The sequence below is a fragment of the Carassius auratus genome, unplaced genomic scaffold (genome assembly GCF_003368295.1).
Source record: "Carassius auratus strain Wakin unplaced genomic scaffold, ASM336829v1 scaf_tig00013390, whole genome shotgun sequence".
Lineage (NCBI taxonomy): Eukaryota > Metazoa > Chordata > Actinopteri > Cypriniformes > Cyprinidae > Carassius > Carassius auratus.
The window spans coordinates 93,983-113,139 of record NW_020524392.1 but is presented as its reverse complement, the minus strand read 5'-3'; the positions used below and the strand labels follow the sequence as shown (position 1 = coordinate 113,139).

At 34.5% G+C, this 19,157-nt stretch overlaps 1 protein-coding gene across 6 annotated transcripts in view; it reads right to left on the bottom strand.

The window, feature by feature from the left end:
- LOC113073980 (SH3 and PX domain-containing protein 2A) overlaps positions 1-19,157 on the bottom strand; it is an 83,031-nt gene that overhangs the window by 38,377 nt on the left and 25,497 nt on the right. For all 6 annotated transcript variants that reach the window (XM_026246679.1, XM_026246681.1, XM_026246675.1 and 3 more), the window contains exons 3-5: positions 14,304-14,379; positions 12,526-12,602; positions 10,374-10,465 (exon numbers count right to left, since the gene is read on the bottom strand). In XM_026246679.1, coding sequence (XP_026102464.1) covers positions 10,374-10,465; positions 12,526-12,602; positions 14,304-14,379 — 245 coding nt within the window. The remainder of the gene's footprint in view (positions 1-10,373; positions 10,466-12,525; positions 12,603-14,303; positions 14,380-19,157) is intronic.

Here is a 19,157-nt window from a genome sequence, read left to right as displayed (position 1 = left end):
GAGTAAAGTAATACAGTATACTATAAATCCACAAGTGACGCATTGCATTCTGTGTCTTGGTGATATCTTCATAAAGTCATCTCTGGCATTTGCTGTGGTCTATTTTAATAACAGGCCTGTTCAGTGTTTGTCAAGCTCATAGTGACCACCAGCTTAGACACAAATGAAGCGTATGAATTATGCACTGGCTTTCAGAAAGGTCAACTTTCTTAATATTTGACTTTTAAACATACATAACAGAATGTTAAAGGTTAATTTTGATGTGCAATCAAGCAACTGAAATTAGAATTTTCACATTTTTAAAACTGTTTTTAAAAATAAAGGTCCATCATTGCCATCTATATTCTTAAAAATACAGGTTCCAAACTGGAATTTTCACAGCGATGCCAAAGAAAAACCATTTTTGGTTCCAAAAAGAACCTTTCGTGGAACAGTTCCTAAAAGAACCGTTTTCTCTTAGTGTTAAACACATTTTAAGAATCAGAAGAACATTTTCCACTACAAAGAACTTTTGCGGAATGAAAATGTTCCATGGATGTTAATGGTTCTTCGGGGAACCATCAATGCCAATAAAGAACCTTTATTTTTAAAATTATATAGTAAGGTTTTACATGGAATCATAGACGCCAATAAAGAACCATTACTTTTACGAACAACATTAAATACTGCACAAAAAGATTATTTATAGTGAAAAAGGTTCTTCTTTTACTTCACGCTAAGGGAAATAAGAGTTCTTTTAAGAACTGTACACTGAAAGTTTTTTGCAAGGAAATGGTTCTTCTATGGCATTGCTGTTAAAACCCCATTTTGAAGCCTTGATTTTTAAGAGTATGTTAAAAAAAAGTCTTCCCAAACATTTGTTTTCTTCATTTAAGGAAGAAATAGGCCATAAACAGGGAGACAAATACACAGTCGCACACATTCACAGGGTTATGTTACTTCTTGAGCTGCAGAGAATAGAATGTGCTTGATTTTATGCAGTGAAGTTATATGGCTCTCAGAGCAGTGTGCTACTTCTGGAATATTCTTATGCCAGATAGTCCTAAACTGCAGGAACACCATGCTTGCCTCAACTGAAGCACAATATTTAAAAAAAAACAGCGGAATAACACCAGAACATTAACGATTAAAAATGAACAAGACAAAGAGAAAAAGAGAAACACTGAGCCAGCACTGGGCTTGGATAATTCAGTTACATCATTGTGAATATGAGATGATTAGAATATCAGACTGAAAGAAAGGAATTCAGTGAAACAGATGATGTGGAAGTAGGGCAGAGAGAAACAAAAAGAAGCAAAAGAGAGTAATAGTAATAGTAAAAGTTTGGGGTTGGTAAGATTTTTTTTTTTTTAATGCTTTTGCTGTTCTGTAAATGCAAAGCTGAATTTTCAGCATCGTTACTCCAGTTTTCAGTGTCACATGATTCTTCAGAAGTCATTTTAATATGCTGATTTGCTGCTCAAGAAACATGAAACATGTTGAATACAGTTCATATTTATGTGGACACTGTGAAAGTTCAAATAACAGCATTTATTGGAAATAGGAATCTTTTGTACATCGTGCATGTCTGTCCTCTCACTTTTGATCAGTTTACTGAATTTGCTCCCTTTGCTGAATAGAAGTAATCATTTCTATCACCACGTTTGAACAGCGTGGTTCATCAGCCGTTGTTAAAGTGTGTTTAACAGGGTTCAGAGGTTCTGTATTTGTTCCAAACCCCTCAGCAAAGCTTAAACTCTCCATGACAGACTCTGAGAGAGTAGCGTTGAGGTGTATTTACCGGCCTGAGCATCTGCAAAGCATTAGAGGTGAGAGCGGGACGGGGAAGAGGACAGGAGGTGTGGAAAGGAGGAACGGGTGGGTCTGCATGCTAACCAGTGACCTCTGACTCTAACACCGAACTTTTACCAGACAGAAAGCAAGCAAGAAACTAGCTAGCTTGGGTGTTCAGAGTGATTTTAGCTTGCTATGCAGTTGGTAGCGTCTAGGGTCATTTCTAGGTGGTTGCAAGGCCCAAATCAATATATATTTATGATATTTTTGTTCTGTTTTACAGCTTGGGTCGTTCCTTTAGTGCAATGTCAAAGAACAGGAAAATACACACAACCATATGCACTCAAGAAGAACAAAAATACCAAGAAATGCCAAGCCATGTTTCATAACTTGAGCCCCTGGCTGCATACTCTGGTTTCCGTTATTGTTCTGTTTCTGCGTCAGCGAGGACGGGAAACTGGACCATGTGTTACAACACAAGACTTCTGAGTTACAAACAGATCTAGCATTTACTGAAACCAAAGCCTCATGATGCATGTTCACGGAGAGCACCGAGATCTTCGGTGGAACTGCACACTCTCAGCTCTTGGGATTTCTCAACGGTTCACTGAAGGTTAGAAAAAAACCATTCTGTGTTTATATGTTAGACATTATCCTTGTATAATATGGAAAAACAATGTGAAATCTAAAGGCTAATGGTTCCTAACAGCAAACTAATGCAGTTTTAGGAATTAGGCTGAAATATGATTCAACACAGCGCAGAGGTTTTTCCATCACCTGGGGGTTGTAATGGATTTGGGACAATTTTGCTATCTTTTTGATTCTGTTCTGCCAGTTTCATTTCCCCATTGAACTGCAGTGGAAGTCAGTTGTAACTGAAAATGTTTGGTTATTAACATTCTACAAAATATCTTATTTTACATTCCACACAAGAAAGAAAATCACACAGGTATGAGAAGAAAAAAAAACATGTGGATGAGTTAACAATGACAGAATTTTAATGTTTGATTGGACTATCCCTTTAAGAGCAAGTGCACATTCGTGTGGTGCCATCAGCCAATCAGCATTGTGTGATGTCATTTTCCTTCCATTTTTTAAAATTAATTTCCTCCATGAAAGTTCCGTTGGCTAAAAGGACCTCAACAGACATGCCACATGAAACAGGCCTTCAGCTTTGCTAAATCCCAATTATTTTTGGCTATCCTTTGTTCTTACTCTGTGTCTCATTGTCTGTCTCTTTCCTTGACTGATCATCTTATCAGGCCTTCAGGCAACAGTACTTTAGATAATTAACTAGTTTTATCTGGCATTAACCCCCTGAAGAGCCACACAATAATCAGTCACTGTGACCAGTGACCACCTGGCTTTGCACCTAAATCAGCTATTCATGACTCTCCACTGAACAACTCTTTCATTTCATACCTAAACACTTGCTTTATACCCAGACAACCTATTACATTAGCCTTTCATATTTGAAATCAACACTTTTAGTGTTAATAATACACTATAAACCACGTATAATTTATATATAAACTGTTTATGGTCAGTTATTTTACTTCTATCCGACATTAAGCTGATCAAAAAAGACAGTCAAGATATTTATAATAATATAAAGGTTTTCTATTTCAAATCAGTGTTTTTCTATTTAAAGTTTTGTTCGTCAAAATTTCCTGAAAAAAAAAAAGCTGTCGCTGTTTCAGCAAAAATATTAAGCAATAGTGTTTTCGGCATTGATAATAAAAAGATTTTGGATAACAGTTTGATATTAGACTGTTGAAAATTCTTGTCAACTGTTATAATATTTAAAGTATTTTCGATACATTAATAAATAATAATTAATAAAAAAATGTAGCCTTGTTACAAAAGAGACTTCTATCAAAAACTCTTTTTTTTCTTTCTTTCTTTTTTTTGAGCGATAAAAAATATTTAAACATTTAGACATCTTGTGGTTGTCACATTAATAATAAAAAAGATTAAAAAATATATATATATATATATATATATATATAATACAATAAAATAAAAATTATGATCTAAACTGAAAATATAGGAACTGAAATATACATTTTTAATCTAATTTTGAGTGTATTATTTTCAGCACTGTGATCAAATGTCACTTGTTTCTCTAAGGGGTTTAAGTCAGAGCCCCCTCCCCGTTTAATTACACAGAAAGACTATAGGATAACCAGGTCAGGATTTACAGCACTCCATGTGGGAATACACAGCCTACCAACAACCATCCATCATACCAGCTAATAAAAAATGTCCCCCTGTACACAGTCGGAAAACAGAGAGAGACAGTGAGAGAGACTGCTCATCAGATGGTCTAAAATAGCAAACTTCTGTTTGAGGAGGAAACGCCGCTGTGATCATTGCCATCTGTCTCAGATCTGATGTCAGTGCATGGGTTCAATCCATGGAATCATGGACAGACTGGAGGCATCTTATGCTAGAGAGCTATAGGATATCCTTTCTATTAGTTTGAATGTTAATGCTATTTTCTTGTGCAATTGTGTACAGTAACACAGCCATGACATCTCAATTCTGACTGTACTGGATAGCAGCTTTCGTGTGGCACACTTTTGCACTCTTAAGGGGAGAACACTCTCCAGTGTGCTGTGAATGCATGCTGCAGTGTTCACAGATCTCCTGGGACTCCAGTCACTTGTCTGTGAGCTCAGGATATGTAAAGAATTCAGTCTGGCTGGAAAAAATGTGTCTGACAGGAAAAGCAACCAGCCACAGTGTATTTAAATTATGTGTGTGAGTGTGTGACACAGAAAGACTCAAAGACAGCAGACAACTGGCAGCTAGATATACATGCATATAACAATTATATTTCTTATAATCCAATTAAAATTTAATCAAAATGTGTAAATTCCATTTTTAGCTTGCCGTGTCTAAAATTAACACTCAGCAAGCCCCAAAATGCAAATAAGTATTGACACTGTCGAGAAGATAAAATCTAAAACAAAATTTTTTATAGGGTAATAAAACAATAGATAGGAATGATAGTAAATGCTTTTAGAGCGACCTCTGGTGGTCATAACAGTTAATTTACACTGACAATTAGGACAATGTCTCCATTTGTTCAGTGTAAATAATCAAATATATTTTTACAATCTACACTTACAAACAAACTAAGAAAAAAATCAGAAAATAATTATTTGGCATTTGCGTGTACAGAAGTAATGTTATTTAAAGAATTAAATCAGAATAAAATGTTTTTCTTTTATTACAACATCAATAATAATAATAATAATTATTATAATAATAATAATAATAAACAAAAACAATGATCAATCACATCTCCAAAATGAAGAAATATTTGAGGAAGACGTTCACGTTTCCATTTTTGTCTGTTTAAGCTGCAATTTAAATGTCTTCCAGCAGATGGCTCCAAATAGTCAATTTCCCCTTGATTGTATTTAAAAAAAAAAAAAAAAAAAAAAAGTTTTATGCTTTAGGAAGATTTGCATTTATCTGATATTTTGATTTTAACTCAGTCACTGAGGTGTTCTGTAGCTCAATTCTATAAAATATCTACACAGATCTTAAATTTGCATTAAGTCGATATCTTATACCATGCCATTAAAGTATGTACATTTATTAGATTTTTTTGTTTGTTTTTTAGAAAGAGTAGACCGTATAAAATATTTATTTTGCAAAACATACTCCAATAATCTTTTTTTCATTTACAACTTCAAAAACAACAAACAAAAAAATACATTTTGTAGTGTTATACACAGTATGTTAGACAAACTTACCGAATATAAAGTTATGTTCTGCTTATGTTCCTGACAGTGACAATCGTGATATATTACATGTATAACACTTACTTTTTTCTTCAAATGTAGGCTAAATCTTAAATCCTCCCTGATTTCACTGTCTAATGTTGTCTAGCAGCAATTCAGAATTAGTTGTGGCTCATTGTGAGTTTTCAAAGAGCATCTTTGTCTGTCTTCCTCAGATGGATGGAGTTCTTTCCCTCCAGCTGTGTTAACGGAGGGGTTTCATTGTCAACAGTGCCCTACATTGTCCCTGAGAACAGCCATGCAGCGCAAACACACTACAAGTCTTCTGGCACAAACTGTGGTCATTAAAAAACAAATCCACCAAACAAAACAAATGCCATGAACACGGAGGAAGGGAGATGATACGGTGTTATGGAACCAGCAGCTCGTTTGAAATCAGTATTTGCTGAAAGTGAGTGCTCACTCACGTGTGTGTTCTTCCTCGGGAGAATTTATTTCCCGGTGGAAATCTTCAGCGAATCAATAATTCATATCCATCTAAAAACAGAAACACTAGCAGCACACTTACACGGCACAAAAGCATCTCAGATTTCACCTTCACTTCAACCGACAGACAGACCGCATTCAACCAATTCAATGAACTCCATGACTCCACATCTCGCCTAGAAGGCTAAATCAAGCTAATGTTACGAAATGACCATCTGTTTCCAGTGATAATAATCTGGCTACATGAGTTTAACAGTTCATAGTGGCAAATGATTGTAATATTTCGCAAGTAATACGATTTAAAAGGCTAGCCGGAGCCAGACATCTGTTCATTTAAAGGTAAAGTTCAAGATATAGTCACCCTCTTTTTTAGTAATGCGAGATTCCCAGCTTCAAAATGACAAAGAACCACTATAAAAAAATGAGATTATGATCATATATTGACTTAAATTTGAGTTTGCTCATCATACGAAGCTTCAGACGTCTTGAAATAAGTGTAACATGTCATACTATTATGATACTATTATGTGCGTACTATTTTGGAGCTACATACAGCACGTAATATAATTACTGACCATGGAAATCAGAGAGAAGTACATTTTTCAACAGCAGAAGAAAGAAAAAAAGTCATAATTGAAAGAAACAGTAGCATGATACTATGATATAGTATAATAATATATATATATATATATATATATATATATATATATATATATATATATAAAGATATATATATATATATATATATATATATATATATATATATATATATAAAGATATATATAAAGATATATAAAGACATGTCAAAAAGTATCTTATTTCCATATTCAGCCAGAATTTTATTTTTTTTGTAATACAATACATGCTAAAATGTTTCTGAGGGGGTTATGAGTCCTTTATGATCTCCAATGCTGCATTTATTTGAAAAGTAATATTGTCAAATATTATTGCATTTTAAAATATATTTTTTATATTTGAAACTATTTAAAAATACAATTTATTCCTGTGATGGCAAAGCTATATTTTCACCAATGCTGCATTTATTTGATAAGTAAAACCAGAAATATAATTGCATTTTAAAATAACTATTTCATATATTTAAAAAATAAATAAATATCATTGATTCCTGTGATGGCAAAGCTAAATTTTCAGCAGTCTTCAATGTCATACAGTCCGTTAACACTCCAAAGAACAGCATTTATTTGAAATAAAAATCTTTTGGAGCTTTATAAATGTCTTTACTTTTAATTTTGATCGATTTGATGCATCTTTGTTAAATAAAATAAAATAAAATACAATAAAACACTGGTTACATGTTCTAACAACACTAATCTCTGCCTTTGACTGCCTGCAGACATGCATCTGTATGACAGCATCTGAATGGCGCTGTAAGCATAAGTTAAGAAACAGACACCTGTGAAATCATCCCACTGAAAAAGATCAGCACAGATAGTGTGAACAGCTGAGCACAACATATGCTGCTGCTACAGAGAATCAATATCTACAGAGAGAAGCACACATTTGTGTGACCAATCACAGTAAATCTACTGCTAGACACATACAAATGTAATACTGTACAATCTAAAGTTTGCCTGGGAATGAAACTTTATTTTTCTTCAACGACTTCAAATCAAAGTAAAATAAACCGATAAATTGTACCTTAATAATAGTTAATAGAATAATAAGCCTGCTTTGAGAAGTGATCTCAACAATGCCTCAAAATGTGCTCAATATATAAATACTCAGATATTATGCTTAAACACTACACAGCAGCCTATGGACAAGCAGTTTATAAAACAGTATTGTTAATTACTAATAATATAATCTCTCTGAAAGGGCTGGAATGCTGTACTGACCAATTGGCATTCAATCTTTCTTTCCTTTACTTTAAATGAAAGCGTTCTTAGAAATATGAATGAAGTACATTTGACATGTATGTCCTTGATCGTAACATCCTGTAAACACACATCATTTGTTGTTAGAGTCGGGATGTTATAATATAAAGAACTGTCCACGGACACGAGCAGCAGCATAAAATCACGAGAGTGTTCAAGGTTGCAACTGCAGATGACAGACAAAATGATTATGTTTTTCTGGATAGTAGTATAGAGTGAGCAGTGTGTGTGTACAGTAAGTGCGTGGTTGTGTGTAGCCACTGCAGCATATGATGAATGTGTTTTGAACATGAAAATAGATTGCCTACTTCATATCACTAGGGAGGAATCCAGACAGAAGGAAAGAAAAGCAGAGAATTTCAAATGAGCGTGTGACGGACAGCTCCGAGTGCAGAAACAGTGGCCAAGCAACAGAAAAGAAAAATATAAAGACACGAGGAATGAAAGTAAACGGTCACAGACTCGTGTTCATTTTTTCATTCCACTTCTACAGCAAACAGAGCTGCTTACGCGAGATTACAAAACAATCCGGCAGCGACTGATGATTGACAATTACAACACAGTCAATATGCCCTCGTTTAAAATAAAAAAAAACATTAAAAATGATTAAAAAATTTTTTTTTAAAGGCTTTGATGCTCAAGTCATTTGTACTGCTTTCATAGTGCCACTTATTTATATTTAAAATAAAGAAATTCAAATAATTAATTTGAATTTGAATTTGCCTACACATCTGTTCAACATGTGATTTGTGGCTGCATTTATTTGATCAAAAATACAGTAACAACAGTTATTTTATGAAATGTTATTATAATTTTAAAGAAGCTGTTATCAACTTTAATATATTTTAAAATGTAATTTATTCCTGTAATGCAAAGCTGAATTTCCAGCATTATTGCTCCAGTCTTCAGTGTCACGTGATTCTTCAGAAATCATTTTAATATGCTGATGTGATGCTTAAGAAACATTTTGTATTATTATCAGTGTTTAAAAAAGCTGTGCTACTTCATATTTTTGGATACAATTAAATGTATAAAAAGTATTAATTTCTTCCTGAATGCTAGTGTACAGTATATAGCTAATAAACTATTCACAACATGGCTTTCTCCTCTTCTCTTTAAATTTTTTAGGTTATTCTTTTGGCTCAAATTTCCATGGGATTCTTGGGAGCTAATTATGGCCCAGCCTGGGGGAAGACGTTCATACAGTATATACACTCACAGAGGACTGCACACATTCACGTCAGTGTTAATTAAACAATACCATCCCTGTGATTAAAATGTGTCGTGTTGGGAGTGACTTCAAGCTGCATAATGAAGAAAAAGTGCGGTTCTTTCTCTCTCACACATAGAAACACATTTGCACCTCTTTTCACACACACAAGTTCTCTTACAATTAAGAAGTCACATTCTTGAGAGCCCAATTATAAAAATCTTTACAGAGCTAATCCAATGAAAGTATGTAAATACAGCACGAGGCTCAAAAATGTACACAACACCATGCAGAATGTGTGGGAGTGTGAGAAATCAGGCGAGTCTGTATGCAGCATGTACACTGTGTTCGGTAAATTCTGTGAATATCCAGAAAACATTGCATGGAATATTGTATCCCACAGTGCAACCCACTCAATCTTCCATTTCCAGCGCCACAATAAATACACACAAAAAATACCATATTTTATATTATATATAAATATATTTAATATATAAACATATATATATATATATATATATATATATATATATATATATATATATATGTGTGTGATTATATATGCTTATACGCTGTACTGTAGTGTGTATTAATTATTATTTCTTAGTTTATATTTGTTTTCATTTTTGATTCATTTAACAATAACAAAAGCAGCTCTATAGAGCTCCAGAAGTAATGTCAACAATCCTTAAAATGCGCTCAAAAATAGAAATAAATAATGCTATCTCACGACCAATTCGTACGTATTTTTTTGGAGGTAGCTAATTCGTACGATTTTGTATGATTTTGTACGATTTGTCTAGACCCCAGTGACGGTAGGTTTAGGTCATTCGTACAAATTCATACGAATTGTGCAACTCATAAAATACAAACGATTTAGCAAAAATCTTATAAAATTCATACAAATTAGCCACTTTAGAAAATATGTACGAATTGCTGTGAGATCAAGCTCAAATAAAAGCTCAAATATTTCCTCTAAATTCTCTTATAATGTGGATTCAAAGTCTATACCTTCATGAATTTTAAGAGAAACATCTGAGACAAAATTGATGTCAACCTTCGAACAGACTATTTAAAAAAAGATATACTATGCAGCATACAGTGTTGTGTACTGTAGTAACATTTAGCAGTACTGTACTGTATTCCGTTCCACATACAGCTATAGAATCATATTTGTGCGAATGCATTAATTTTGGTTGCTCTGTTTGAGACAATGTGCAGACATTGGTTTGAGAAGTTCTGTGTGACACTCACTCTACGGGAGGGTTGATATCATCTGGTTTGGTCTCGAAGAAGCGGAGAACTTCCTCACTCTGTGAGATCTGGGGAGGAAGCCGAACCAGCGCCTGACAGACAGACAAGACACGAAACCAGACGATAAGACACCAAAATCATCCAGAAACACAGACGACTAATGAATCTCTACTATACTGAATATTACTTCCTTTGAAATCTCCATAAGGGTTGATGATAAACACGATGTTCAAGGTACAAGAGGAAAAAGACAGCATAAGATTTTTAAGATTTTAAATATAGCATGAGAAAACATTATTTTAAATGTAATGTTTTAAATGGATCTGGAACATCATTAAAAAAAAGAAGGATCCTACAGATTCCATTTTCACACAAACATTTGTCTTATAAATACAGTCTGTGTTCCAACTGCTTTCAAACATGATTTGAAAATTAGCAAAAGAACAGAGGAAAAAATAAAAAGGAAAGGTGGGGGAGAGAGAGACAACTCCTCTGAAGAATCCCTGGAGTAAACCACGTTATTTATTTATCTTTGAAGAACACAATGCAATTAAATGGAGATGGTTTGTCTAATTAAAGCTTTCAGGAAATAGCTGGTAAACATCGTACGTTTAAGCCCTTCAAAGACACAGCCCCCTCTCTCTCTCATGAAGTGATTTCGATGTGTTTTACAGTGAAAGGATGAAATCTGGAGGAAGTTAATTATCTAAATGTCATACAATCAACTGTCACATAATTAAAGGCTGATTTAGAAAATGTTCAACAAAAGCTGCCGATAGCTTAGTGATTAAAAAAATGAAATTAAATAAATAAAACAATGGGCGCCTTAAAGACATTTATGTTAAGGTTAATTCTATGTTCTGAACTATTTTTGGAAGTGTCTTTTTTAATGTCATGGAGATTGTTGCCACAACAGCAGTCCGTCCAAGACCCCCCTTAATGCTGCCTTACCTCTCACTATCTCAGCCCACTTTAACAGCTGCTCTCCACTTGAGTGTGTGTGTGTGTGTGTGTGTGTGTGTGTGTGTTTACACGTGCTGTGTGTTTGTCTAGGTGGATTGTTTAAAAAAGTGGGCTCTATTCCATCAGGAAGAAGGGGGCAGGAAAGAAAAGGAGACATGTCACTTGAGGGGAAAAGATAAAGAGAAGGAGAAGAGGAGGAAGAAACAAGTCATTTAAGTCCCTCAAACATCATTTAAAAGGTGTTATTGGGTAACCTATATAGCTATTGGCAAAGTAAACATGACAGCGAACACCAATAAGTGCAAGTGTTCGCTTGCTGTAATTTATATACTTGTGTAACCAAATGTGACGTGTTTGTCAAAGACTTTAACAGACTCTTTTTCATGTGTGTTGCAAGAGTTTTGTTGTTCAGCATATTAGCATAATCATATTTCAACAAGATGGCAGATATTGTCTGATAATGAAGCAAACTCTCTCTCAAAACCTGATGTGGTGAACATGCATAGAACTCTAGTGCCATTTTTCTTTCGTTCAGGGTGAAATTTGTGATTTGGGGGGATTTGACAACACTATTTATGGCTTGAAACACTCTAGAGGAAGTCAAAACAATAGACTTGGGGTCTTGAAAATACATAAACTGAATAGCTTCAATGCAGCAAAGCAGTTTAACTGATATTAAAAGTTGACCATCTTTAAATACCTTAATAATACATCTCACCACACTCATAGTAAACACACACATCCCTCATGCTGCTAGATAACTTTATTTTACTTGCAATTTTTTTTAAATAATATATTTCAAATGAATTTTACACTTTCTAAGTAATGCTTCTTTGAACAGCAGAAGGATCAGTAGAAAATCAGTAAGAACGAAGAGGGTCTTAATGTTGAACCTTGAGGTACGCCAGTGTCATGACCACACTCCTAATTATGTTATCAACCTCATATGCTGAACACACACATGTATGTGAGCAACACATCCCCATGACAGCATGGGACACACACAAACACAAACAACAGTGTCTGTCAATGGAAAAGGACTATAAAGAACCTCTCACAGTTCAGTGGTTTTCTAAATAAAGTAATATAGCCTACACATATTAAATAAGGTAATAAAAGAAGACAAAACACAAAAGCACCGACAAATAGGAAGGAAGGATGGAAGGAAGGAAGGAAAAGAGAGACTTACTCTGCAATAGTCGTCAATAAAGCGTAGTCTCTTCATGGCCACGTCTCTCACATGACTCCGTCGGAATAGGATTTTGCCTTTAAAATAAAAGGTAGAATCAAATATGTGGTCTACTTTATAAAATCATTCTATAACAACAGCATGCAATAACATAATGGTATCTATAATAACATTATCTAGTTTCCAGAAAGAGCTCTTGCTGAAATTGCAAGAATAACTTAAATAATAGTGTGGAAAGCAGTTAGAATGCATGAAAATAATACACAAATCTGTTGCGTTTTATTCCATTGCTTTACAGAAAGTCTGTGATTATAAATTCATATTGTTAAATGATTGGTTTTAGATTTTAGTTTATTTAATTTGATTAAAAAAATAAAAATACAAATTACATTTTAAAATAATAAAGTAAAATATTTTTTAAATTAAATTAAATTATGTATCTTATATAATTATTTATGATATTTAGCTGAACCAATGAAAATGTTAACAGGGCAAGTAAAAATCAGACATACTGGCCCAATTGAGAATAAATAAATAATCTTTAATATTGAGCCCCACTCACTGCTGTAAACTAAGTCCAGTGCATTTTAGAATAACCCATAAGAAACTGTTTAGAAACGTGATACACAGGGAAGCTACTGAAGAGAGACGCCATGTGTTATTCTTCAGATCTGGAACATCCTAATCAGATTCAGACGTTTGGAGGAGATAAGATCACCACATAACACCAAGCTCCAGCTGTCATGCTCTCCTATCTCAAGCTGCTTATGCTCAAGGAAACACTGAGAGATACTCAACATTGTGCAGAATGAACAAAACCATTGAGAACAAAACCGTTATAAACCATTGATTGACCTTGACTTGTTTTATATTCTTTTATGTGCTCCTACATGTACACTGAAAAACATATTGGTATAGAAACCAGAAATTTTTGAAATTTTACTCAGAAATTGCTAGTAAATTTCACAAACATTTAAAATAAACGGCATTAATCCAAGACTGTAGTCCAAGTTGATATAAAATTTTATGTATAAAGTTTTTATAAATATAGAAACCATTAGCTAGAGGAAAATGGAACAAAATATCGAGGATCGCAAATATTTGCATCTATCACACCATGACATGAGGTCCTCTATAGTAATAATCCAACAAATACAAGAAAACTCTTTATAGTATTTAGACATATTATCTGATCAGTCCCTCTTTAAGGTCCCAATGGAGTCTAATAATCAGAAAGGAATTAAATGAAGACAGTGCACAGATTTAATGGTTTGACACTTGAAACCCTATTATTCCCTTACAAATGCTCTGAATGCTTTTATAATCCACTTAATATTGTAGTAATCTAACCAATTACACTGCATTCCAGTAAATAATCGAATGGAGCCAGTGATAATCTGAGCTGGTGTGTTCGTATTGAAGGATGTGAGAACTAACAGAGGGACTTGCTGGAAAACAGAACAAGAGAGACACTAAATGTCCAGGGAATAGAGCAGCCGCGTCAGCAAGCCGGGAAAACGTGTCTCGATCTCTCTGTATCTCTGTCTCGCTCTTCTCATTTTCTTCTTATTGATGGCTTTTGTTCTCTGGGAATGGTGCTGCTCATCTCAATGACTCGTGTGCCTGCTTCCTGCATTTGAGTAAGTCAAGAACGAAGCACGACCCCATCCCAGCATAACCATGACTTACTGTGGACAGATCTGCTGATGCCATGCGTTTGCAGGTCTGTGTGTTTGTGTGTGTGTGCAAAGGAGAGGAAAAGCTCCTCCTAAAATCACCTGGAAGAAAAGGGATAATCCTTTTTTTGGGATCTTTCTGCCCTCCCTCGATTGGGAACTTGTCGAGAATCTGCATCTGTGGGAAGACACATGAAACACAACATGTAAAATCAGTCAAAATATAACAGATTCCATCAACTATCACCAGTATTAATATTTACTTTTCATTCCTTCTGTCTGTAACTAGTGAAAAATGTCATGATCTCGGTTTAAAATCATGTACTCGTGTTTCCTGAAAACCATTTTGTTCACTTTGTTTTCCGTAGCTCTCCACATTTGTCCCTTTTGGGCATTTGAAGTACAAACAGCTGCAGATTATTACCACAAACAAATGTAAATCTGAGTACTAAGAATCAAAAACAACTTCAGGAAACCAGTAACAGAAGCTGGGCGATTCTTCTTGAGCTGCTTCCATGCAAATGTGACCCTGTAAGAGCTCTGACTGGAAAGTCCCGGTGGGCTGTGCTCATTAGTAAGAAACATTTACAAGAACTGAGAGAAACTGAGAGAGTAAAAGCTAGGAGAAGCTGTTGTGGGAACCAAATGAAGAAGAGAAAAATGATGAGGAAAAGATAACAAGGTTAAAGTTACTCTAAATAAAAATTTGTAACAATAATGCCCTTTGATAAAAGAAAAGGCATATTAACACAGACAGGGCTGCACATTATATTGTGTATAAAAAAAAAAAAGAAGAAAAACTTGGGTTGCTGGTTCAAATTCAGACTTTTCCTGAACCCATCTGTTTCCTGCCACAGAATCTCTGAAATCTTTCAATATAGAATTTTTAGGTTTAGACTATTTATAGCAGTTAAACTTCATATTTTACATTTTTCTTTTGACTTTAGAATATTGAATACCTCTAGATCTTAAGAAAATAGAGGGGAAAAAACCGTTTCGGTTTGGTTTTTGGAACATAAAAAAAAAAATTGTATTAAAAAAAACTCCATTAGATCAACTGATCAACACTCAGTCTTAAGTATCACACAATCCTTCAGAAATAATTATAATCTGCTTATTTGCTGCTTAAGAAACTTTTCTTATTATTACCAATGTTGAAAATATTTTTGTGGAATCTGTGATGATTTTGATAAATCCAAATGAATTAATCAGTTCAAATGGTTCTTTTTTAGGAGTCAATTGATCAGCTGGTGAATCAGACTGAACTGGACACTTGAGGACTCACTGGTCTGAATGAATCACAGACTGAATCAGTCACTTCCTCTTTGAACTGGTTTGAATTACTTGCTCGCTCACTGACCCAAAGATTCAAAATGAGCCAAGAACTATTACTGTGTTATGTGTACACAGTGTTAAGATGCTTATTTGTAAAGCTTGGCAAAACTTCAGTCTAACTACTATCCGGTTGTTCATTTGACAGATCCAGTTAACTCAAAAAACATAATGCTGCAGAAAACATTGTTATAATTTTTAGAAAACAGAATCTTTAGAGTCTTCAGATTCTTTACATTTAGAATATGTTCTGGGCTTGCTGAAATATCTCCCTCAAAACCTTCTTGATCATGCTTTAACCTGAATCCATGGGCACACAGGGAGAGGAGTCATTGAAATCTGAGCTAATCTGTAATTGAGGACAGACAAAGATCACACACACACACACACACACACACACAGTCAAGCCCTGTGTTTATATACGTGGGGTCAGTGCAAGCTCAGTCACTGGTGCACACTGATAAGGTTGTGAGGATCTGGGTCAGATGGCATGAAGAATTGGAGAATAAAAAACAATCACATCTCACAGATATCAAATGTCTTGCACTTCCATTTTCACACGATGCTGAATTTATTCTGCTGATGATATCACAATGTTTGTGCTTTTTGCAGATTATCTGAGGCACTCTCAAACTTTGAACAGATACAGACATGGATGTTTGTCATTTTTAAGATGTACACTACCGGTCACTTTTTTTTTTAACTTGGGGCTCCATATTTTTGTGGAAACTGTGATACTATGCAAAATTGCAGGTAAGGTCAAGGTAAGTCTGAGTTTTTTTTTGTTTTTTTTTATCACTTTTATCAAAAAGTCAGTAAACATTAAAGAATATAATTCTATTTCAAATAAATGCTGTTCTTCTTAACTTTCTATTTATCAAAATATTTATTTTATTTATCAAAGTTCTACAATTAATTAATAATAAATGTTTCTTGATCACTAAATCAGCAAATTAGAGTAATGGAGACTGGAGTAATGATGCTGAAAATTCAGCTTTGGCATTACAGTAATAAATTACATTTAAAAATATATTCAAATACAAAGCAGTTATTTTAAACCACAATAATATTTCACATTTTTACTATTGTACCGAATATCCAGTTTGAGAGCTAATTCAACACCATGCATATTGATACCATAACAATGGCCAAATTAGAATGATTGGTGTCTAACTAGAGTAAAAGAAAGAAAGAAAGAAAGAAAGAAAGAAAGAAAGAAAGAAAGAAAGAAAGAAAGAAAACCAAAAAGAAAAGGAAAGAAAATCACTTGCATGTAGAACTCTGGACACTGTGGAAGAGAAAAACAAGACTCAATGTTCAGGGAAAAATGAAGGGTAAAAGATGCAAAAAGGAAGGGAAAATAAATCAAGATTTAGAGAAAAAGAGTGAAGAATGAATAATGAAATACATAATAAAATAACATAATAGAAAAGGAAAATGAAAGGAGCAGGATAAAACAGAAGAAAAAAAATGACAGCGAACAGGAGAAGGAATTTAAGAGGCTGGGAGTGAGGAGGAAACATGAAGATGTAATTGAGGACAGACAAAACGAGGAGAAGTTGCTGTATCTCCCAACCACCAAGGCACCTGGAAGACTTCCTGAGTCTCCATAGCAACAGGGGGCGGGGAGAGAGGAGAGCGAGCCAGTGATTGGATGACAGGGTGTGTGTGCAAGAGAATGGAAATGAAGAACGGAGACATACATACATCTATACCATCAACTCAGGGTTTGCATTCATATCAGTGTTATAGCAGTGCTTATGTGTCTGTATCACTTAAAAGCTCTTAGAAGCATGCAGCATATTCATTCCCATAATACACCTCCAGTGATCACACAGAAACAACATTATTTTGAGGGTGATATAAAAATATCGGAAATAATCTAAATAATATATTTTTTTTATTTCAATATAAATAAATAGATAAAAGTCACTGCTACAATATTATATTATTTATACTGTAAATAAATAAATGTTATTGTTAATACTTATTATTGTTATTAAAATGTTTCTAGAGAGAGAGAGAGAGAGAGAGAGATGGAAATCACTGCTCAATTGATATGCTTATAAAGTCACTCTACAAAGTTAGGCCTACATCAAATCCAGCTCCATGTGGTCTCCTATTCAAGATGAGAGTGATTGTAACCCCGGCAAAGTCAGAGATAAGTGTGTGAGCCACATAAACATCATGATTAGCCTTTTCAAGGAGCTGCACCAGGGGGCCCTTCTGGTGAAACACAGCCAAAGAGTTTGAGGACGCTGTAGGAGAGTGAGCTCTGTCATGCAGCTCCATCAATGGGCTTATTCAATTCAAAACTTCAATGCATGCTTCATAACACTTTAACAGTGATCCTGCTATGGAGCTACAGGGGGCTGCTGCAATATAGTCTACACCTTTGGGACATTTCTCTCTTAATTAGTTAAGGTATTTTGTACCGAATGTGAAATCTCCTCCCCATTCTGTCTTGCTCCTTTTACACACGTGTCTCATGACCCAAATAACTGCAATGGTCATGTGACTTCTTGCTAATGCTTGTGAATTGAGTTCAAGTTACATCATGTCATAAACAACCAATTACAGAGCTCAGTTTTTACAAATTCTTACTTTTTCTAATGATGTCTACTTCAAAATAAAACTAATGTTCTATGTTTTTTAATATAAAAAAAATTATAATAACTGTTTTTACAAATTAATCAAGCGGATTCTAAAATGACTTGCTAAGTGAGTTTCAGCTAGGTGAAAGATTTCCAAACCACGAGCTAATTAAGCAAATGTTATATTAATATTATTATTTTTAAACGAATAATGTAGTTTATAGATTGATATAAATAGCTTGGATCGCTCCTTCAGTGTAAGTCTGTGATTTTGCACACACACACACACACACACATTTTATATATATATATATAAAATAAGCAAATCTGGTTGGTTGGAGAAATAAAAATTAATTGCATTTGAGGAGTCAAATCATAAAGGGCTACACTCTGAAGTTTATTCATTACTTAGGGTTAAGGGTTTGTTCAAATCCCTAACTTCAAGTATATAAGCAATAGTAATGCCTCAGCAAGCAGCACTAATAATCAAAGGGTACAGTGAAATAAACCCTCTGGCTTTGGCGTTTCACACGGCTTTTAGAAACTGCTTCCAAGCTGATCTAAGATCAGCTCTTTCCCTTCCAAAACACTGGAGCGTCTGTCTTAAATCAAGGTAAAAGTGACTGGTAGCCAAAGGGTGAGAGTAGTTACACTGATCCAAGCACGCAATAAATCCCCTGATTACAGCATTACGAGCAGCTTTATTGATTCCATTTGCGTAAACAGTAAGAGAGATGGAGTAAAGCTCAAGAGAAAAAGAAAGAGAAAGGTTGAGAGAGAGAGAGAGAGAGAGAGAAAGCTGTTTTCCTTGAATTATTCCATTGGCTGGAGCACTGATTGACAAGACACACATGGATACCACTGCACACGATCACAAAAGCACGTCCACTGCACACATGAACACACTCGCATTTGTGGATCCTAATAGCAAGCATGACTCACTCCAGGCCTGCACACACACACACACACACGTATATACAGGTTACTAATGGACAGTGTGAATCAAGTCCGGACACGCATTAGTGAACAC